The 25366-nt window shown below is 42.6% G+C and overlaps 1 protein-coding gene across 1 annotated transcript in view; it reads right to left on the reverse strand.

Moving 5' to 3' along the window:
* Nucleotides 1–25366, reverse strand: part of dip2a (disco-interacting protein 2 homolog A) — a 162527-nt gene that overhangs the window by 69665 nt on the left and 67496 nt on the right. Inside the window, 1 exon segment of the mRNA XM_082176032.1 lies at nt 6673–6744. Within this exon segment, the coding sequence (XP_082032158.1) occupies nt 6673–6744 (72 nt within the window).

Below are 25366 nucleotides of genomic sequence, written 5' to 3' on the forward strand. Positions count from 1 at the left end.
TTGAATTACATTTTTCCAACAAAATCGAATTAGTTTGAAATAATTTGTTGTAAACTTATTGTATGAATTTAAATTAATTTAGTCATTCCTACTAGATAAAGTTTTGTCAGGTTAACTACATTTAGTTTTTGTCCTGCCTTAATTCACCAACATTATAATTTTAGTTAATTCTTTGGTGACTCTATGGTCACTTCTAATGATAGACTCTACTAGTGTTCAATTGAATTTAAACCATTTTTTACATAGTAATATAATATTACTTGTGCAGGTCTGTGGTATACACTATGTGAGGTTTACTCATAGTGTATACTGAGTGCCCATAGCCTGAATACGAGGCTTAAAGCACATATAGGACATTACTGAGACCACAGCCTAAACACAGTCGCCACTCTTCTGCATAATGGTAACCACAAAATTCAAAAACATTACAGAAAGTCCTCTAAGTTTCTAACATAACTGAACATTAAACACTAACATTAACTAACAACATCTTTCCATTTACTGAAAAACACATAAAATAACACTTTTTCCCTAAATTGACCCTCTTAATGCAGTCCCTTGCAAAGCATGCTGGGAACTACAGATCCACTGCCCAGTTAGATGTCAACAACAATGATTCATGTAGTTTTCACACAAATGAATTAGGTTGATTGAACACAATTAAATTAAGTTGTGACAATATTAAACAACCGTGTTACTTTTGCTTATTTTAATTAATTATTTTAACAAGAGGCCAAAATTCTTTTTTTGAGTGACATCCGGTTAAGACGAACGAAAAATATTCATGTTGACTCAATTAAAAAAAAATTGGTAAACCAAATTTTTTAAAAATTACATTGATTACATTTAATGAAATTAAGCTGGAATCATTTCTATGAAGGATTGTGTCGTATATGCTCATTTAAATTAATGAAATTGAACAAAGAGCTAAAATCATTTTTTTGAGTGAGCTTTACTACACATGCATTACACTTACCAATAACTGTTAAATACTGCAAATGTTTGTTCTTACACTTGAAGGCCGATTTACACCTTTACAAATCTTCTCTTGCACACGCAAATTTTACTTACGCTTGCAATCTTATGTACACTTCCACAAATCTTCTGATGTCAAGCGATGTGACAAACACAGGGAGAGATGAAGGACATCCACGACTAACTGCATTTAAAAAACATAGTCCTGCTTTTGTCATAGGATCTAAATAAAACCAAACTATCTATTCTCTGTGAAGCTTTGACATGGTGGAACATCTATCACAGGTTAAGACAACTAGTGACCTTTTACCTTTGTGTTAAACTCGTTTTTTTTTTTTTTTTTTTTTTCTTGGAAAGTCAAAGCAACTGACACAGGATTGTTTACCACCTCCCAAACCGTTTGCCTAGCAACCAGTTCATGCTGACCTCTTGACCCCGGGAACTCCAGCTACTGCTGACATGGAGGAGCATTCATGATCATATATCTCATACCCTACACAACCACACTATAAACACACGCGTCACACACTGTAGTTCAGGATGAGGAGAATATTCTGCACTACATTATGTGTTAATCCTGCTGTTATTATTGAGACTTGCTGCTGATTATCACAGAAAATATGTTCAGAAACATTGAAAAACATGACATTCCCCTAAACTTTTGAATGGTAGTGTATTCACATCTGTCTTGAACAACACTCAATGACAATTTAGACAAATGTACAGATCAAATGCCACATATCTGAGAATGGAAGATTCAATATAAGTGTTTATTTTTGTTATATTTAACAAAAAGCAAACCTCTATGTTCCCCATTGACTTTATACTGCAAACATGATTGTTATTCCTTCAGCTCTGTCTTATTAAAACATCTCTTGTTTCCTCTGTTATTAAGTCCATCATAACTGCTTCAGGTCTTCTCAATAACTGCACAGTATCCGCATTATAACACCGCTGCTGTCTCACTCAGGTCCTGTGAGGGCTGGACTGGACATGCACAGTTAATCTGGCTCTGGTTCTGGGAAACCTCCAATCCTGCCTAACTCAACAAAAGCTTACTCACGGATAAAGTTGTATGAGGACAATAAGACACAGTGTGCAACATCAAAAGAAGTGAGGGACTGCTGGTTCATAACACACACACACACACACACACACACACACACACACACACACACACACACACACACACACACACACACACACTGAATGTGTGTAATCTCAACAGCTTCACAAAAGCCCAACTATGTGCAAAGATAACTCAGCAGTAAATGCTACAAGTCGCTCCGTCCAGTTGCTAAGCGAGTAAATGTCCCTCAGCGATTGGCTGATGACCAACCAATCACATTCCAGCTTCCAGACGATTGTTACCAGTCAGATCTGGACGAATGTTTCAGAAGATGCAACAATGTAACAGTTTGGAGCTGTGCCAGCCTTCATGACTGAGCTCTCATTAGGAGGTTTGATGGTAATGAGCTTTAATTGGAGACATAAACAGGTAGATTGGAGATTGTTCAGCTCTAGTGGCCGAGAACAACACTGGCGAACCGGAGAACTTTCCAGCAGAAACTGGGAGCAGTTCTCCTCTTTGTTCTGAGTTAGAGGACATCAGCTGTGAACATGACCACACAGATTCAAAGACTAATGCATCATGTGAAATCTGTATGGCCTCTTTCACATCTCTCGTGAAAAGTGCACTTACTCGTATTGAATGTATTTCAAATCTTATATATTTTAAAATGCTGTACTTGCAGATAATATAATATTGATGAAATAAAGACCTCTTCGGTGCACTTAAAGGACTGCACTTGTATTTATGTTTTATCATTATGCTTTTAATCATTATGTCTTTAAAATCTTTTGTCATGCTTTAAAGAAGTGTACTTATTTTGATGTGTCGACTTGATTGAGTTGAACTTTAAAGGTAGGGTAGGTAATCCTGTTCAGAAACACTTTTTTTTATACTGGGTGAAATGGTCCTTCCATCCTGATAGTAGTCAATACATTATGTGTTTAGAAAAAGGAATGAAAAAAATCAGACCTCTGTAGCAGCTGCAGGACAGTAAAAACTCTGACCAATCACTGCCATTCGGTGCGAATGTAAAGAACCAATCAGATGCCTTCATGTCTCGTGCCCACCCCGAGCCCCACTGCGCCCGCTGCCCGGCGTGCACTCATCACATGTCACCGTTCCCGGAAATATTCAGCTCAAAGCACCTGCATATGCAGTCAGCGAAGGCAAACAAGGCAAAAACTACTTCCTCGGACCCTGCCCGCGCTCTTGAACGACCTCCTCTGCTTCGCCCTCAACCCCGGACCTGTCCTCGAGCCGACGATGCGGTACTTGTCTCCGGACTCGGAGTGTACGTTAGTCTTCATTAGAGTCAACAATGTTTTCATCATGGAAACTCTTACATGCAAAACACCGTATATGTTATGAATCTTACACGAAATTCACCTTCATCACAGTGTAACTGATGGTAATGGAAAAACGTGTATCAATGCAACCTGTTTTTAGTTTTGCCTTATAAATATAGCTCGTTACCGAATGAAACTTTACCATTATCGATATGCTAGCTTGATAGTGAGTACTAAAAGAAATCTTATTTGTTTATATTCATAGTGATAAAGTTAGGTATTTTATTACATGTGATTCTGACATGATGTCACTGTATGTACTGCGCTCCTTCCTCTCCACTCGTCTCAGGTAATAAATGCGTCTTGTTCCAGCCTGAGCGTTTGGCGTCGCGCGTTCATGTGTTTTGGGGGCGTGGCTTTGGAAGGAGCTCAGAAGGGAGGGGGTGGAGTGAATGGAAATAATGAGCTGTGTTTATTGCAGATTAAAAGGTCTACAGTCACTCGATTTTTATATTTTCTTTTTCAGAGTACTTACATTTTAATTATGTATTGGTATATAAAGACAGTTTAAACAAATTTGGAATGTTTTTTTTTTTGAAAAATGATTACCTACCCTACCTTTAACTGTACTTTGTTATTCGATATTACATTTAAAAGTTAAAATTTAAGTTATATTTGATAAAGTTATATATATTTATAAAGTTATATTTTAAATGTACTAAATTGCAACTTCATCTTTATAAATGTGTAATTACACATATCTTCATCCTCTGCACCCCTCCCCCTCCCCCAGCTCCACCTGCCTAGATCTGCTATGGGATTTATGTATGTCTATTTTTATTTAATTTCAGTGAACATGCAATTAAGTGTCTGCAAACATTACATGTATATTCATTCCTGCAATAAGTGATCTTTTCCAAAGTATGCTAAAGTGTACTTCCTTTACTCAACTTCCTTTGCAACAGAGAGCATCATGGGAGGAAGTGTGGTGATCTGTTATGACAAAGCCCTCTCCGAGAGCCATCTCTGCTGCAAGGCTGATTTAAAATCAAGTCCTGATTCTCCATTTCAAAGCCAAACCAAAACTACAGAGTGGGGGCCCAGACAGACGTTCACTTTTCCACAAGCCACCGCAACCATCATAAAATACATATTCAGGGCCATTCTATAATTAAACCCACACAAGGAATACAGATTGAGCTTGCAGTGAGGGGGTTGTTCAGACACACATGAGCAGTCGAAGTATTGACCGTCGCGTGTGAACAGAATCACCAGAGCAGATGCCATCGATCTGGAACGAGGAGATGACCTGTGACCTCTCCACGGATGTCCAGGTCCGTCTGCGTTTCCCATCAGTGCCGTTACTGTGAACTACTGTGCAAATATAACTATTAAACATCTTTTGGAAATTTAAATATAGGCCTAAATGTTAATTGAAAAATTAAACATAACCAAAAGTTAGAAATGTTGTCTGAAATGGCTAAAACTTACACTAAAATGAAAACTAAATGAAAAATGTACAACATGTTACTAAGGTAACACTGTTTCCTACAAGATCAGTGTAGAGAAAAGACAATTGTGAGCAGTTTTTATTTATTTATTTTTAATTCTAGTTCAAGTCCTGATTAATTCACCCTCAAATCATTTGATATTTTTTTCTTTTTCATTCAAAAGTGGCACGTCAATGTCACCGTTATGTTCAGTTTGTCTCAGTTATGGACTTTTATTTTGTTTTCATTCACATCATGTGTTCCTTTGTTTGATTTTCCCGCCACTCCTTTGTTTCTATGGTTACTGTTATTAGTTCATTCTGTTCACGTGCACGTCATTAATTATCTTGTTTGAGTCACTAAGTTCTTCCCTCACAGTTCTTCAGTGTTCAGTTCTTCAGTGTTCGGTCCGGTTACATTGAGTGTGTGTTGCCCTGCCTTATCTGTGACCGTCCAGATACATCAAGCCAGGACACAGAATAATGTTAATAACATTAGGTGAAAAACATGAATGAGATTTTAGAGCAATGTCGTATAGGAAGTTTTTCTGTGAATTACAATAAATATTTCAGTCTGTTCCTCACACAGAGCTATTATGACTGCAGTATTCTTGGAAAACAGTGCAGAAGTCCAATAGACAATTTTTCTGATACTTTTATGGTGATTTTTGGATCTCAACAGCTCTTGTCCCAAATTCACTTTCTTTATATCAAAGCAAGCAGTGTGAACATTCTGCTAAATATCCTCTTTTGGACTTACACAGAAGAAAGAAAATCATATATGTTTTGAATGACATAAATATCTAGTTCAATCATGAAATGCAGGCCTTTACATGCAATCTGCAAGCAATCACTTGGCCATGATTGGCCTCATGGGATAGTAAAGTGTCCATCATATGCACACTTCAGACTCTCGCCGGAAGCAGTAGGTCATCCGGGGACTCTTTGTCTACTCTTTTAGTACTGGGCCTTTTTTTGTCACATACAGTTTTTTGCCTTCTGTATAGTAGGGAAGTATGCGATCTCAGATGGAGCCAATCAGAGCTCCTCTGAACCCCTCCACCTCCCCAGCTCCCCCTGCCTAGATCTGCTACAGGACTAATGTGTCTGTTTATGCAGCATCAGCAGATCTGTCATGCTCACAGCAGTGTGTCTGTGTGTCTACTAGCAGTAGAAAGAGCATACTTGATTATCAGCAGCAGAAATAATCAACAGCAGCAGCAGTGTAGCAGATAAAGCCCACCGAAACCTAATACTTTAACACTGCCATATTCAATAACATTATTTAGAGAGCTGTCATGATCTAAAATAATGAAATATTTAAATTTTTTGGGTGAACTATCCCATGTTTGCTTGGCTGTTTTAAATAAAAGACATGAATAAAACAAATGTAAGAGTCCAAAAGGAAGAATTTCTTACATTTTAGAGGTGAAAGAGCAAAGATCCATAAATAATGATCACGTCTATATTCAGCGTATGGAAAGAGATATCAAGCCTGGATATATGGGCAGTTGCTAGCCTCCCTAAACCAAACAACAAAGACACACACCACATAATTGAGAGTTTGAGGCAGTCTGAACCCTGCACTTAGTTTTTAGTTTTATAGTGTGGATCACTCCTCTTCCCCATCGAGACACACACACTGTTTCCATTAGCTCAGAGTATCCTTGACAGAACTGAAACCATTGATGTATTTCAGATCATTGCAGACCGCAGTCAGACTCAGAGCTCTCGCAGAGGTCGAAGAGGTGACACAAGTGAAGACTTTATAACCTAGATATGCACCGTGAGCCACAATACTTCATTAAACAGTGCTTGTGCAATACAGTGGATGAGAGCGAGCTGTTTACCTTGTATCTGGGGTATGTAGGGCGCCAATAATTTCCCTCTTTTCTTTTCATAGCCTTTCTGTGTGATGTCACCTATAGAGAGGGAGAGAGAGAGAGACAAAGGGATTGTGATGAATCATGTATTCTGTGTTTGTAAAGCTGGCATCACATTGCTCAGAGTCAGCCCACTGTCCTGGCACAGCAGGGCACCGAGAAAGTCCTCCGATCCGCCACACGGCCCGCAAACACACAACAACCCCCGGTACAACCCCCGGCCACATCCCTGAGGCCTCCAGTGTTCACTCACAACTTTCCTTTTGCTGAAGAAATATCTTCATTTGTCAAAACAACCCTGCATGAATGTCCACCCGCACTGCAATAACAACCTTAAGGAGACACTGAGCTAATCAAACCCTTACTCATGTTTTTGCAAATAACTATAGTCAGGTTGATTCAGTGATGTGGAATCATCAAATAGAGGAAGATCGGTTGACTGTAATGTGATGTGCGTGAGTAGTGGACACTTGAGTAGTGAACACTTGAGTAGTGTGCGGGATTTAAATATTACAAACACGTTTTTGCAGTGGCAGATTTATACTGGTTAGTACTGGTTAGTACTGATGGACCAGCACAGCGTACTGAAGCTAGTCAATCAGAACAGTCCTTATTTACCCCTTTTCCACCAAAGAAGAACTGGTTCGGAACTGATGCTGGTTCAAAGTTGGTTCAACTTGTGAACCTTCTCAGAACCTGTTTGTTTTTCCACTGACTATAGCGAATGACGTCGTTACGTCACTGTGTGTACGTTGCCATACGTCTTAGCTTTCGCCAACTTCAAGCATAACAATTACAATGGCGGACTTCATCGTCTTTCTGCAAATGTTTCTCTTGGCTTTGCGATCCTATATTGGGGTCAGAAGAAGACGTTTAGAACACATTTGTGCAGCTCGTCGGGATTACTATAGACGGAGGTTACGTTCGAGAAGAAGTTCGACAATAACCCCGCCCCCAGCCCCCGACGTAAGCATGACATGGTAAAAGAACGGTTCTAGTCCAGCAAAGAGTTGGTGCCGCTTTGGAACCAATTTTCCTGGCCGAGAACCGGTTCTTTGGCTGTCGAAACACAAAGAACTGGTTCGCGAGTAGGCACCGGCTCCGAACCGGCACCAGCACTGCCTTGGTGGAAAAGGGGTATTAGTGAAGCTGGGCAGGTTCAGCTAGTTCTGAATTCTGCTGAGAATACCAGCATGGAGAACACAGCACACAGTGGCCCGAAGAGTCTGGAGATTACGTCACACTGCATGAATGACTGCATCACAAACACAATCTGGAATCAATGCACTCGCATTCTCACGATCCCCTGTTTCTGTTTTCAAGGACTCCTTTTTTATATTCCTTTGTCTTTTTTTGCCTGTGTTTAGTTTCTGTTTCCTTAGTTGCCATAGTTATCCATCATATTGTGTATTTAAACGCTCAGTCTATGTATCTCTCGTTGGTTCCTTGCTTTTATTAAATGTTATTTCATCGTTTGAGCCTCGTTGTTCTGGATTATCAAGTCAAGACAACACTTTACAACCATATTATCGAATTAAATCAATACTTTTATTCAGCAAGGATACATTAAATTAATAAAACTGGCAGTAAAGACTTGGTTTCAAAAGATACACAATATGTAAGATTTCAAATATGAAGTTCTTTTGAATTTTCTATTAATAAAAGAAACCTGAACAAAATGTTTTACGGTTTCCGCAAAATATGAAGCAGCACGACTGTTTTCAACATTAATAATCATCATAACTGTTTCTTGATCATCAAATCATCATATTAGAATGATTTCTGAAGGATCATGTGACACTGAAGACTGGAGTAATGATGCTGAACATTCAGCTTTGATCACAGGAATAAATTACACTTTACTGTATTCACATAGAAAACTTTGTAATAATGTTTCACAATATTTCTGTTAGTACTGTAGTTAGTACAAATTAAAACATGGTCAAATCTGAGCGACCCCAAACTCTTGAACGGTAGTGAATATTCTCCAGAAGAGCATGTCCTAATCTAAAACAGCCTATAAACATTACACTGAATGCACTGCGCAAGTCAGATACAGCAGATGTTGAATAAATCAGCTGAGATTTATGGCATTTTTACTCCATACATACTTATTAAAGTCAAGTCCACTGACACAGTTGGAGTGATTTTCCTCCCGCTGATATTGCTGACGGCAGTCTGGCCTCGGAAACACACGCTTAATAACAGGCTGTCCGGGACACATGCTGTAAACTAATGGAGACCTTTCCCATCAGTAATGCCACCGCACCACACGCTGGCACACTTCATCCACTCTCCCAGCACACCAATGAGGAATCTACACATATAGAGCTGAGAACAGCAACACTGCCCCGTCTGTGAGTCTCTCTTCTGGCGGACGGACTGAGAAACGCAGGAGAGAGCCTCTATGAGACGCTTGACCGTTACTATAGCTAGTGATCAGCTGGGACTATTGACACCAGACACATCATAATCATAAAACAGGCCAAATAACCAACCAATCAGGATTATAGTATTATGACAGTGAGAAAATTCATGGATCGTCAGAAATCAGTAATTAAAATTCTGGCCAATACCAAAAAATTGTAATGTGTTTTTTTTGTGTGTGTGTGTGTATGTGTGTGTGTGTGTGTGTGTGTGTGTGTGTGTGTGTTAACTGATAAATGGCTGATTTGTCTAAATACATTTATAATTAAAACAACTAACAATAAAAATAACATCAATCAAGTGATAAACATATATAAAATAATGATAAATGTCTAATATTAAAATGTTATGCTGTGCAAGTAAATTAAAAATGAACACAAAAAAACAGATAAGCTTATAATTGTTTCATCTTAAATCCGATAACCACTAAATGAAAGCCGTGAGGACTGAAACATAACGTGTGACACTGGTGCAGTTTGGGAACGCCGGAGCCTTGTGTCGGGATGCTTATTCCCGTGTTATCCTGCATCACCCTGCTTCCCTCCGAGATCCCAGCATCTAAAGAAGCTTTCTCTCTTCTAACAAAAGCCATATTGATTCAGCGTGGAGGACGGCCCCGCTGACTGACACCACTAAAGAAAAGAGAGACTCCCAAACACATTCCCCTCCTCGAGCCTTTCCCAGCCGCCCGGAGAGGAGGAGGAGAACCTCTGAACACACAGGAGGGGGGCGCTGGGAAAACACAACACTCCGACAGCTGGGTCACCAGTCCACACGTCTAACCTGGCATTCACAACCGCCAGCACTGTCCCGTACAGATCCGGCAGAGTCCACGCCGAACGCTGGACATTAGGGACGCACACATATCAACATTTCAGCCGATACCGATAATTCTGTGTATTTGAAAGCCGATAACCGATATATTGGCTGATAAATCCAAATTTTTATAGAATTTTGAGAGCCTGATTACTAAAAGAAATGTCTCAGCATTAAAAGCCATGTCCCAAACACAATTATAACGATGTTCTCATTATAATTTTACGTAGCCGATATGACAGACTTGCGCTGCACATGTTGCACTGAACTGTATTTCTCTTTTTTAAAGTGATTTCAATCATATTTCAAGCAATTCAAAACCATCATGGTGAACAGAGTCTCAGCTGAAGGAAATAATACATTATTTATCGGCTCTAAATATCGGTCAAATTTTCTTATCGGGTCGATGACGACAACAATAAAATGAACATATATACTGATATGGTGGCCGATATATCGTACATCACTAGAGACGAGACTCGTGTGCGAGAAAGATGGACGAGCTCACAGACGAGGTTTTCAGCAGAGGTGTGATCATCAGACAGACACACACTGTTGAGTGTGTAGAGTGTGTTCAGTGTGTGTTCAGTGTGTGTTGAGTGTGTTGAGTGTGTGTTGAGTGTGTTCAGTATGTCGAGTGTGTCGAGCGTGTGTTCGGATGGCCTGAGTCACCAGCAGGAGTTGAGAGCTCTACTGTCTCCAGGATCATGGACACAATGCAGTACTGTAGCAGAGATCGGGCAGCTGACCTGATGCATGCATTATCTGCTCAACACACACACACACACACACACACACACACACACACACACACACAATGAAGAGCTATTCTCCTGAACACACACACACACACTCTGAGCCGCCTCCTTCTGTTACAGGACCCCGCCGCTCATCCAGGCCAAGGAGGACATGTACAGAACGCAAGGTCACATGTTGAGCTTGTGCAGCCGGTGTGGGGTCCAATCTGGCTTGCAACACTTCATGTTTCCACATCATTTCCTGTATTCTTACTTACTGATAGAGATGATGACCCACCCAGGCATATGGCCGCGAGATAATTGGCCATTAAACATAGACACTTGACCAATTACCTTTTACATGTGTTTTTATAATATCAGTATGACGATGTGGTCACATTTACTATTGTTCAGCGAAATTTAACTGGCGATATTATCCAGTCATTTGAAGAGCAATCTGTGTATTCGGGAGATTTGTGTAACGGCGAAAATGTTCCCAATGGAGATTTAGCTCATTTTAAAGTTCACATGAACTCACACTGACCAGCAGAACTCAGCAGAACTCAGCAGAACTCAGCTGGGTCTGGAAGAGACTTCTGTGCGAGATGTTCCTCAAGCTTCGCTACACTACTGACAAATATCACAGACTCACTGGCCACTGGCCACACCCTGCTCTCACTGCCATTACTATCACATTGTTTTATTTATTAATCAATAGAGATACTAAGAGGAACAATGAGGAGATGTGACTAATGCCCAGCCTCACAGCGAGAGCTTTCTATGAGGCTCTAGTTCAGATCAAGGTCAATGAGGGGACGGTGGTACAGATGGGGATCAGGTGCAGGTCCCTTACATCAAACCAGAGGAACTGGCCATTAGCTGCTGATGGGACACACACACACACACACACACACACACACACACACTTATCTCTGCCGAACTGGGCAGATTCTGACTTCAAACATGAACCTGCAGGATAAACTGGAGAGGCACCGACTGATCCAACACAGAATATCATTGGTTCATGTCTGAAAGTTAATGTGAAATGACATTCACAACCACAAAACATGATGTATTAGTGAGAGAAACAAGATATTCAAAGAAAAATTATTATTATACATTAATCACATGACGTGATCAAAGAATGTTTGTATAAATTAGGTAAAAAGACGAAAAAAAAACCATCCTGCAACTGTATTAGTATCTGTGTTAGTGAAAAGTACAGTTTAGCATAAAAACCAGCACTTATTATGTATATAATCTACTTTAGAAGTGTGACTGAATGTAATGTTTTCAGACACTTCACTGCATGATATTTGTAGTTAAATGGAAATGTATTATTGTGCACTTTTTAAAAGTGTGTTAAGAAACAGTCATGAAAGTGCACTTAAGTGGCCTTTAATTTCATTAATATTATATTATCTAATGGCACTTTTCCACTACACAGTACCAGCTCGCCTCGGCTCGCCTCGACTCGCCTCGACTCGGCTCTGTTTGGTTTTCCACTGTGTAAAAGTTGTACCTGTACCTGCTTCCAGGTACCTTTTTTCGTACCACCTCCGGCGAGGTTCTAAGCTGAGGCGAGCTGAGGCGATACTAAAATGTGACGTGAAAACACGGCAGACGGCTGATTGGTCAGAGAGAATCGTCACTATTCACCGCGTCATCATTGCACGCGCCAGACGGAGAATCCTGAATAAAAAACAGCAAAAACAAAAACATCCAAAAACAGCATACACTCGATTTCCTCCATTGTCCTGTGTGTGTGGGTAGCGGGTGTGTCTCGCGTAGAAGATTAAGTCACGGCAGTTTCCTGCGGCGTCGCTATGACGACCAGGTATGATTGTGGAGGTACTATCTGCAATGGAAAACGGAGCGAAAAGCGAGCCGAGCCGAGGCGAGTCGAGCCGAGTTGAGCTGGTACTGGTAATTGAAAAGCGCCATAAAAGTATGGCTTTTTGAAAATATACGTGTGAGATTTCAAGTACACTACAGTATTTCCAATGAATGAAAGGCCCAGATGAAATCCTTTTGTTGTAATTTCAGTGCTAATTCTGTGGGGAAATCTGCACAAAGCATCATTAAATTATCCAATTCCTTTCCCAGAGTTCCTGCGGGCACAGATTGTGTGCCAGCCTAGAAACAGGGCTAAATTATCCCTGCAGAACTCTTTCTTTTCCTCTTCCACCATCATCATCATCATCATCATCATTACTGTGACTGCTGTCTATTGTCCATCACTCACTATTTCAAACGTTCCTCTCAGTCTCGTCTCTCCATCTCCATTATGTGTTCACCGCACACCAGACGTGTATTTATGTGCATCCAGTCAGAGACTGACCCAGATTTCTGTCCAGAGGACTCGTTTCTCATTCCAGTGAGAGACTCATTTACAGGTGCCGCTCCATCTTGTCCTGGTGACACATGGGATTCTGAGCCACTACAAAACTCCCCATCCTTCAGATGACAGTAATTGACAGAGAGCAGAAAGATTAATATCATAGGACAATAACTTCCTATTCCCAGTGGTGGGAGAACAACTGCCGCCAAAGTCATCAGTCTATTCGAGACGATCAGTCTATTCGAGACGATCAGTCTATTCGAGACGATCTTTCTGATGTTAAAATACTCTCTCCTATTTAAGTTTAAAGCTTAAAGGATTAGTTCACTTTCAAAAAAAATTTTGCTTATCATTTACTCCCCCCGATGTCATCCAAGATATCCATGTCTTTCTTTCTTTTTTTTGAGGAAAACATTCCAGGATTTTTCTACACAGAATGGACTTCAATGGCAACCAACTATACCAATGTTCAAAGAAGGTTCAAATGTCTGTCTCAATGCAGCTTCAAAGTCTTGACACGATCCCAGTCGAGAAATGAGGGTCTTATCCAGCTAAACTATCGGTCATAAAAAAAAAATATTTTTGAAAATGACCGATAGTTTCGCTGGATAAGACTCTTATTTCTCGACTGGGATCGTGTCGAGACTTTGAAGCTGCATTGAGACAGACATTTGAACCTTCTTTGAACATTGGTATAGTTGGTTTTCATTGAAGTCCATTCTGTGTAGAAAAATCCTGGAATGTTGAGTTTGTGGTTTTACGAACGACTTGAAAGTCTTGTAGTGTGAGATTCTCAGTCGATTCGTTTTTGACGTCCAGTTTTTCTTTTCTTTCTAACCATTTACGAAGTCAGAAAATGATATGATCCCTAGTGTTTAAACATCTGTTCAGATGTAGTGTATTCCAGCCGTAACACACCTGACCGATGTCAGATGGAGAGAATGTTGGGGGAACCTGTTTGACACTATAATTATTGTTGCCGGTTTTGACAAAAACTATTCAGATCGATGATCTAAACACAGATGGAGTCCATCAACACCCCACAGCTTCAGTCCTGTACATCTCCATGGGTTCAACATTTCATTTGATTAATACGCTGTTGAATGACTGATGTTCATGTTAGATAAGTGACTTGTGCGTAAGCAATGCTTCTATCCACTCCTTCGAGTTTATCTTCTTCTTCGCCTGTGTTTTAGGATCCAGAGACGCTGTGCTCTTTCAGGAGATGTGTTACGGCGCCCCCTGCCGTATAACAGTGTAAACTCATCTATGGAGGGCAAGCGCTGTGTCGCAAACAAACAGAAACCTCCCCGGTCTCTCTCTTGAATACAACACTGAAGTGACTTAAACTGCAATTCATCGACTGGCCACTAGAGTCAGGCTGAAAGAGAGTCAATCCCATAGACCCCCATGTTAATATGACCAAATTTACAGCAGAAAGAAAACATGTTTGCAGCCTGGTACTAAAAGTGGTTGTGTTAGCCTTCATGACGACTGTGAGGGAGGTGAATATTTTTACAACTCATCCATTTAAATTATATTAAGCCTTAAAGTTCTGCATAATTAAGGGCGTGGCCACTTGAGTGACAGGTGGGTTGTCGCTGATGTCACTGCTAGCCGTTTGTCTGCTGTTAGCGTCACGTCACCTCAGCTAATCCGCCTCGCTGCACATTTCCGGTTATCCGGGAGTGACGCGCGGCCAAGATGGCGACAGCCGGCTCCGCCCACTTTGGGCTTCAGGAACGCTCTTCAGAAACACTACGGGTGACGTCACGCACACTACTCCCATAGTGTTATACAGTCTATGGTCACAAATTACGGAAATCTCATCGATGATGGGGAAAGGGTTAATCGTGACATTTACTAGCATTTTCTGAGTGAAAATTGTTTCTTCACCAAATTTTTTTTCAGAAATTGTACACCAACTTTCAACACACAAAAAAATAGTAAAAGTCTAGTAAGAAGACACTTCAAATACAACAACATGCTCATGAATAATTATCGTATGTTTACGCCTCTGAGGAAATCCCAAAAGCTGCGTTTAATCCACAACAAGAACACGCTGCTTTCAAAGATGTGACACACACACACGAACACACAAACCACCTGAGGTGCACATCTTTCCGATAGGTCACATGGGTTTCTGAGAGCCCTGTCTCTTTAAACGGCCCCTGTCCCGGTGTCTCTGAGAGCCCTGTCTCTTTAAACGGCCCCTGTCCCGGTGTCTCTGAGAGCCCTGTCTCTTTAAACGGCCCCTGTCCCGGAGTCTCTGAGAGCCCTGTCTCTTTAAACGGCCCCTGTCCCGGTGTCTCTGAGAGCCCTGTCTCTTTAAACGGGCCCTGTCCCGGTGTCTCTGAGAGCCCTGTCTCTTTAAACGGCCCCTGTCCCGGAGTCTCTGAGAGCCCTGTCTCTTTAAACGGCCCCTGTCCCGGTGTCTCTGAGAGCCCTGTCTCTTTAAACGGCCCCTGTCCCGGAGTCTCTGAGAGCCCTGTCTCTTTAAACGGCCCCTGTCCCGGTGTCTCTGAGAGCCCTGTCTCTTTAAACGGCCCCTGTCCCGGTGTCTCTGAGAGCCCTGTCTCTTTAAACGGCCCCTGTCCCGGTGTCTCTGAGAGCCCTGTCTCTTTAAACGGCCCCTGTCCCGGAGTCTCTGAGAGCCCTGTCTCTTTAAACGGCCCCTGTCCCGGTGTCTCTGAGAGCCCTGTCTCTTTAAACGGCCCCTGTACCGGTGTCTCTGAGAGCCCTGTCTCTTTAAACGGCCCCTGTCCCGGTGTCTCTGAGAGCCCTGTCTCTTTAAACGGCCCCTGTCCCGGAGTCTGTGAGAGCCCTGTCTCTTTAAACGGCCCCTGTCCCGGTGTCTCTGAGAGCCCTGTCTCTTTAAACGGCCCCTGTCCCGGTGTCTCTGAGAGCCCTGTCTCTTTAAACGGCCCCTGTCCCGGAGTCTGTGAGAGCCCTGTCTCTTTAAACGGCCCCTGTCCCGGTGTCTCTGAGAGCCCTGTCTCTTTAAACGGCCCCTGTCCCGGTGTCTCTGAGAGCCCTGTCTCTTTAAACGGCCCCTGTACCGGTGTCTCTGAGAGCCCTGTCTCTTTAAACGGCCCCTGTCCCGGTGTCTCTGAGAGCCCTGTCTCTTTAAACGGCCCCTGTCCCGGTGTCTCTGAGAGCCCTGTCTCTTTAAACGGCCCCTGTCCCGGAGTCTCTGAGAGCCCTGTCTCTTTAAACGGCCCCTGTCCCGGTGTCTCTGAGAGCCCTGTCTCTTTAAACGGCCCCTGTCCCGGTGTCTCTGAGAGCCCTGTCTCTTTAAACGGCCCCTGTCCCGGTGTCTCTGAGAGCCCTGTCTCTTTAAACGGCCCCTGTCCCGGTGTCTCTGAGAGCCGGACCCCTGGGAGCCATTAGCCAGCGTTTAGGCATGAACCATCACTATCAGTCCAATCACATCCAGAATCCAGACAAATCTCCAGCGTAAGAGTCAGAAGACAGAACGAGCCAGGATCTGTTAATGATGCAGCAAGAGCTCGATGCTGAAGAGTGTTCTGGGTTCAAGACGAGTTCAGAAAACACGACAGGATATGATCTCGAGCGGCAAGACGACAGATAAAGAGATGCACTCATAACCAGAGTCGACTGTACGCCTGCCGTCAACTAATCACAACACTTTACTCATCTGTTTATTTTCACGAACCAAAGTATGAGTTGAAGTTGATGTCTGTTTAGTAACATTATTTATAACAGAATATTTCTTTAAGGGGGCGTACTTTATAGACTACATTTTTAAAAAAATATGTAAATAAACCTTTGCAATATCAAATAATAAACCAAACCAATAAACAAGAAATCTCACACTCTTTCTCACCACCATCCCCCAACTCTCTCTCTCTCTCTCTCTCTCTCTCTCTCTCTCTCTCTCACACACACACACACACACACACACACACACACACACACTCTCTCTTTAACAGGATCCAATGTCCTCAAATTGGCATCTTAAATCCCCAAACCCACTGAATCTTCACATCACAGAATCACAGAATCACCAGGACATGAGATGAAAACAATAGGTGTGTGTGAGACAGCATCACACCCTGCTCTCCTCCAGACCATAATGAAGCGTGTGATGCCCACCACACCCACTGTCCCGCGGGCACTGATCACGGCTCTGCCAGCCTGCAGACACACACACACACACACACACACACACACACACACACACACACACACACACTGATCACGGCTCTGCCAGCCTGCAGACACACTGACACGGCGGACACACACATACACACACACACACACACACACACACACACACACACACACACTGATCACGGCTCTGCCAGCCTGCAGAAACACTGACACGGCGGACACAAACACACACACACACACACACACACACACTGACACGGTGGACACAAACACACACACACACACACACTGATCACGGCTCTGCCAGCCTGCAGACACACTGACACGGCGGACACACACACACACACACACACACTGATCACGGTTTACTCCAACTGATGCCAGATCAGACTTCACTGACAGCAAACACACACTCAAAGATCTGCTGGAACTGATGAACACACTGATCTCAGCTTTCCTCTACACTCACTGTGTGTCTCACACGGGTCCTCTTCATCTCTCCCTACTCTAGACAGAGCTGATTCCTGACGAACACAGTCCAGTCTGAGTCACAATCTACTGCCGAAACACTTCACTCAGAAACTGCAGTAATTACACAGTCACACACTGACATGAACTCAGCAGAACGACTGAGACTGTGTGTTCTTGTCTTTTCTGTACAACTTTGAGAAATCACCGTTTACAGAGCGTTAGGAACAATAATATTTTCCTCTGACGATGCAATTCATCCACAAACATTAGAGAGAAAATACATCGAAAAACACTGGAATCCTCATAATGACGACATCTACATCTACATTAGCTTCACTGAATCAAACCAAATCCATGCATTCACACTAACAAAACTAGCATGTATGAGTCAAGCTAAAATACACAGTGTGAAATACACCATTTCAGCTTTTCACTTCAACATGTCATGTGCAGTTCAGTGTGTTACATGCCATTTCTCTGTCATTATTGGTGAAATTCACAAGCAGTTTCTGAATCCTACACTGTAGCTCTTCAATGCAACAACTGCAGTCTTTCCCAGTGTGTCCAAGTTTCCCATGATCCCTCACTCACCGCTGGATCAGCTCCGGTGTGAAACACTCACCCGGCTCCGGCTCTCTGAAGCTCACAGTCCCAGCGCTCGAGATCTGTGTGTCCCAGTGACGCTGAGCTCATCTAAACCACAGTGAGTGCAGACGGGCCAGTGGAGGGAGAGAGACAGAGAGAGGGTGTGTGTGTGAGAGAGAGAGAGAGAGAGAGAGAGAGAGAGAGAGAGAGAGAGAGAGAGAGAGAGAGAGAGAGAGAGAGAGAGAGTGTGTGTGTGTGTGTGTGTGTGAGAGAGAGAGAGAGAGAGAGAGAGAGAGAGAGAGAGAGAGAGAGACAGAGAGAGACAGAGAGAGACAGAGAGAGACAGAGAGCTGAAGTCAGCCGCCCGCGAGAGAAGAGTGCAAACCTTTGCTGTCTCTCTCTCTCTCACACACACACACACACACACACACATACACACACTTCCTCCCGTCTGTCCTCCTCCCCCAAACCTCAGCCCTCTCTCTCTCTCTCTCTCTCTCTCTCTCTCTCACTACACACACTCACCCTCTCTCTCTCTCTCTCTCTCTCTCTCTCTCTCTCTCTCTCTCTCTCTCTCTCTCTCTCTCACACACACACTCACCCTCTCTCTCTCTCTCTCTCTCTCTCCCCTCTCACACACACACACTCACCCTCTCTCTCTCTCTAACACACACACACACACACACACACACACACACACACACACCCTCTCTCTCTCGCATCCTGAGCCCAGCCGGCCTGACGGATTAGGAAACACTAAACCCCCACCGCCCTCCACACACACACACACACACACACACACACACACACACACACACACACACACACACACACACACACACACACACACACACAGATAAAGCTTCTTCACGCCACCTATGAAGAATCTCCAGTGTTTGCAGTATAGAGCTCAATATGGCTTACACAAGATCTTAAAGATTCTTTAAAGCAATAGTTCATCCCAAATTAAAAATGGCCAACCTCATGTCATGAAATCTAATGTTCATAAATGACAAACAAAAGTCTGACAAACTTATACTGTAATGTAAATCCATAGAATGTTCAAGCTGATCTTTACCATGTAATGGATGTGAATGTGTGTTTAACGGCTGTTAAGGTGAAAAATGAGAAAAAACACCACAATAATTGTTTTCTCTTGTTTTTCTTTGATATTTTATTCTGTTCTGACATTTTGCAGAACGATTGATGGGTTAACTACGAGCCTTCATGATCACAACCTTTCACAGCAATTATCAAAGTTTGTGTTTTTACATGTATGAATATACTATCATTCATTGTTAATTCATATTTGTTCATAATACATTAACCAATGTTCATTTCTGGAATAATGTAGAAATGAATCAAATGAAATAATAAATGCTGAGAAAGTTTTTTCAATTTTTGTTTATGACGTTGTTTAATAAGAAATTGTGTAGTATAATTTCTAAATTTTTTATATAAATGTTTGTTATTTAATCTTTTATTTCCCTTCAAGATTTTTTGTGTATGCATGTATGTGTGTGTGTGTGTGTGTATATATGCTCATGTAAAATGCATGTAAAGGTGCTATATTATTACTATTATTATTATTCACTGAAAATGGTGCTTATTTGCACCTGGACATATTCAAATTGTCAAGACAAGCAACAAATAATGTCTTCAGTGTCACTGATTTGCCATATGTAAATATATATGTGAATGCAAATGAGATGAACAGATGCGAGACTTTCAGCTCATAATGAGGATCACATGATCCTGTCCGGTCATGTCTGTGACGACACCTGTGCCGGTTGAACATCTCCTCTCGTGTTCATGAAGAACGGCATGAGGAGTAAACCATGACAGAACTCATTATACCTTTAAAGCACATCTTAAAAAGAACTAGAGAATAAAACGTTCCTTGATGAGATTAGACAGGTTCTCCGACGCTTCCTGTCAGGCTGTAAAGCACTTTTTGTTCTTACCGAATCCGTTATTTACATATAAACAAGCACACACTCAGACACGTAACACACACACACACACACACACACACACCTGCTGTGTCAGAAAGCATGCCGGACACAGATCTGCATTCATCGGCTTCACATCCAGTGTTCGGGAGGAATCCCGAGGCGTGAGACTGTTGACCCGTCTCTGACAGTGTGTGTGATCTTGTTAGAGAGAGAAAGAGAGCAGTGTTCTCGTGTGTGTTTCAGTGCGACCACCACACAACACACCAGAATACCAGACATACTGGAACACACAGATAAATGTGACAAGTCACATGTGTTTTCAAAGACGACACATCACAACAAGCTCAAGACGCCGTTCATTCAGTTCCATCACGAACATTTCTGCTGGACTCGGGATGAAACCTCACGTCGGAGATCTTTAGAGGAGTCCGAGAGCAAGATCTGTGTGGCCAAACATGATCACAATGCAGGATTTACATCTAATCTTCTCAGTCAAAGTGTGAAACACAAGTGCTAGATCCTCTCTAATGCACTGTCTAATTACACACACACACACGCACACACACACACACACACACACACACACACACACACCCTGAAGCATAAACACAGTGTAGGCGCCACCGGCTAATCAGCTTTAACAAGCTTTAGCGAGAAGAATCGAGCCATACACGGGATCTGCAGATGGTGTATCATACAGATCATTATTCATAAACCCTTATAACGCATCTTATAATCAATTCAGTGTTCTTGTAAATAACTGCAACCATACAAATTTGAGACCATTTTTTTTTTTTTTTAGCCGACGTTGACAATAGCTGGGAAGATGTATGCGGTTTCATCAGAGTTGTGATGTCTGAATTGTGAATAAAAGACTCTTATGAACACGTTCTTTCACAAGTTGATGAGAAGATCAAACGTCACTGTGTTTGTGTCCTGAATCAGTCATCGGACTCATTACTGGTTCTCGAGCAGCTCTCTCAGCTGTGAGTTCTGGAGCCGAACTACTGAACCGAGAGACACTCTTCCATTGTTTCTGATTCACAATGAGTCTTAAAGGGCTGGTATAACGCCCTTTTCACAAGATGTAGAATAAGTCTCTGATGTGCCCAGAGTGTGTGTGTGAAGTTTTAGCTCAAAATACCCCACAGATATTCTTATATAGCATGTCAAAGCTGTCACATTTTGAGGGTGAGCAAAAACGCACAGTTTTCTGTCTGTCCCTTTAAATGCAAATGAGCTGCTGCTCCCGGCACAGAGGGCGGAGCTTCAAGAGCTTGTTCTTAGCAGCTTAGATTACCTCACACAGACATGCACTGAAAATTTCAAAAAGTTGTAGCCTTTTATGTTCAAACCGGAGTCAGACAATGATGGAGAGACTCAAGAAGAAGTGACAACATGTAGAAGCAACAGGACATTTCTGAATGGTTAGTTGATGAGTTTATGAAGCTGATGTGTAGTTATCTTCTAGTCATTGATTAGCATATTCTGTCATGATAATCTATAAATCACGTTCCTGGCGGCGGGGTTTATGTAAATTTTAGTCTCGGTTGAGTGGATACAGTCAGATGAGGAATACAGTCAGTCACAGGCGATACACACTACACTCCAGAAGGGGGCGTGTGGTAATGCAACAGTGTTTGCTAACAGCCACAACAGGAAAAAGAGCAGAAGAAGAAGAGATGATCTACTCGCCAACCCAAGAGTTCAGATGCAAATGGGTGTAAATGTACCGAACTCATATCGAAGCGTGACCCCAAGCCTGAGGTACGTACCGAACCGTGACCTCTGTGTACCGTTACACGCCTACAACATACATACACATAAACATGCATATTCACTCACACTATCTTTCAAAAGCTGTGACACAGTTGTTAGAGTGTGAACACGCTGCACTCAGATAACTGAAGCACGTCTCAATATCAAGTGATTCTGTCCAGAACTGTATAGTGTATATGTTAAAGCATTATAAAGACCTTCATGCACTTAGATGAATGGAAAGAGAGCAGGAACACAAGACGCTTGATTATAATATCACTCCGGTGAAAACAGGGAAGGAGTTTGAGTCCTGAGGGAAGACAGAAGCTCCATCCGCTCCTCTAATGAGTATCTGAACATCAATCAGCCAACAGTCATGCTGAGAGGAGGAAGAGGATGGTGGAGATAAAGAGAAGGAAAAGAAAGAGCAGGATAGACCTCCTCACCCAAGATTATTTATCCTCGGCTCTTCCCAGTGTTTGACTCTATCCTCGGAGACATCGACGTTTACAAGACGAAACGCAGAGATGCAATCAGCCGAACAAATGACACACACTCCTGTGAATAACACACTGATTATGATCTGCATATGAATCCTGCTATTCCAGATGGATTCCCTCACGGTGAGAAGCTGGAAATATGCAAATTGGGGAAGGCAAAATAAAAGATATTGGGGGGGGGGGGGTTGCAGGAAGGAAAGAACATGAGAGGAGAAAACAGCCGAGAGGAAGGAGAGGTGGAGAGGGACAGGGATTTCGGCAGACAGGGATTGTAAGATAAAATGAGGGAAAGAAAGGGGGGAAGAGGGAGGCAGGAAGAGAGGACCCCCCCCCCCCCCCCCCACCCACACACACACACACACACCCTCCCCCTCCCATCCCTCCCCCCCACTCCCCTCATTAACTTCCTCTCGGTCTTTCTCTCATTTGCTACAGGAGTAATTAGTGCATTTACACTAATGGGTGTGCTGAGACACTGGGGAACAAGGAAGAGGAGACTCACACACACACACACACACACGCACTCACGCACACACATACTCACACTCACACAAGCACCTAATGCTACTTTTCAATAATAAAAAACAGACATTTTTAAAATAGTGTGAGATCATGATTCATACTTTTGCAACAGAAGCTGTTTGGAAAACTGAGCCGCTCATCGACATTTCAGCAGAGAATAATAGAGCCGGGAAAACACACACACAACTATTTCTTTACACACATATTATGATTACAGGGGCATATTATCAATTTATAGACTTAAACATATAAAAAATTACCATAGTTTATGCTTTATAATCTAATAAATATTGACATTTGCATCACATGACCAGCATCACATGACCAGCATCACATGACCAGCTCCATGTGGCGTTTATGATGAGGTAAACTTGAGTCCGGTGAACACTCGTCAGCTCAAACACAGTGGCTTCAGCTTTTCTCAACTCATTTAAACTGTTCAAACACAACAAGATGCAAAAACAACTGGATCTGGTGTCTGACAGATGGCTTTCTGAGCACACACACACACACACACACACACACACACACCCGAAACACAAGCACAGGAAATACCCTAAAACACAGTGTATGACAGTTGTTGCTCATAAAACGGTCAATTACACATAAACATGTCAAAATGCAAATCTTGGCCAGATTTTGGTCATATTGTCGAACCCTAATGATAAAATCTTTGCTTTAGTTTTGCTGCACACAAACACTCCGCACCGTTACATCTGACCCTGACGTGTGTGTGAGACAGGCTGTGTTTGAGATGAAGGTGAACAGCAGGATCTGATGTGGAGGAGGACTAGCAGCCGCAGTGGATGTGTGTTAGCATGTGTTAATATGCAGGATCACTGCTTTGTATTGCTGTCGTTGTGTGTGTGTGTGTGTGTGTGTGTGTGTTTTACCGTCACACAGACATTAGACCCTAAAACTGAGAATAAGCGGAGCGAGCGGCTCAGTGACGGGCATTATCATATGAATGAGCAGTTCAGCTGTGTGTGAATGAGAGACTCTGAGGAGCGTTTGACATTAAACACCAGACATCTCCTGAGGACGCCATACAAACACATTTAATAGCTGTGGACACACACACACACACTCACTCACTCACACACACACACACACACACACACACACACACACACACACACACACACACACACACACACACACACTCACTTCATACAGTGTGTTTCCTCTGCCCTCCGCTGCATTGCAGACACATTACAGTGGTGTGTGTTGAGGAATGTGGAGAGAGAGAGAGAGAGAGAGAGAGAGAGATAGAGAGAGAGGTTATGAGTGTGTTTATGTATCATATACCCTCTGAGGTCACAGAAGTTCACATACACACACTGAGTGTGTCGTTTCTGTGTCGCCAGCATCAAAAGGCGCGTTTTCATTACAGATTTGCGCAAAACTTTTGCAAAAAAAAAAAAAAAATCGATCAAAAACTATTGCGAAATGACGGCATTTCCATTAACCGATGTTATGCGACTACAGCGTCATTTTTTCCTCTCGCGATCAGTCATTCCAAAAATCATGGCAACGACGTTGGTAGCTTTATATATATCCCAGCCACCGCACTAGACATTATTATTATTAATGGAAGGAAACGTAGGCGTTTTATCCAAGCATTAATGGCAAGGAAAGTCCCTTACTCAAAGGGTTAGTTCACCCAAAAATGTAAATTCTGTCAGTAATAACTCTCCCTCATGTTGTTCCAACCCTGGAAGACCTTCGTTCATCTTCAGAACACAAATTAAGATATTTTTGATTAAATCTGAGAGCTGGATCACTCCTCCATAGGCTTCTAAAGACGTTATAACTTGCTGGCCCAGAAAATGCATTAAAGACATCGTTAATATAGTCCAAGTGACTACAGTGGCTCAACCTTAAGTTTATCAAGCGACGAGAATACTTTATTCCACTATTCATTTCCTTCTCTCTGGGCCTCGAGTGAGTTCACGTAGTGTTTTAGCGCAGCGCGTCTGTGTTGTACGTCACACGTAGGCTCACTATTGGCCGACGCTGGTCATGTCAATTTCAATTTGCGCAATTTGAAGGATAATGGAAACACGGCTAAAGACACGACTTCAACACAAGTTTCCTGAACACACTCTTCTCTTCCACTGCTCACACACTCACACACTCTTCTCCTCCACTGCTCACACACTCACACACTCTTCTCCTCCACTGCTCACACACTCTTCTCCTCCACTGCTCACACACTCTTCTCCTCCACTGCTCACACACTCTTCTCCTCCACTCTTCTCCTCCACTGCTCACACACTCACACACTCTTCTCCTCCACTGCTCACACACTCACACACTCTTCTCCTCCACTGCTCACACACTCTTCTCCTCCACTGCTCACACACTCTTCTCTTCCACTGCTCACACACTCTTCTCTTCCACTGCTCACACACT

The sequence above is a fragment of the Leuciscus leuciscus genome (genome assembly GCF_965113295.1).
Source record: "Leuciscus leuciscus genome assembly, chromosome: 7".
Classification (NCBI taxonomy): domain Eukaryota; kingdom Metazoa; phylum Chordata; class Actinopteri; order Cypriniformes; family Leuciscidae; genus Leuciscus; species Leuciscus leuciscus.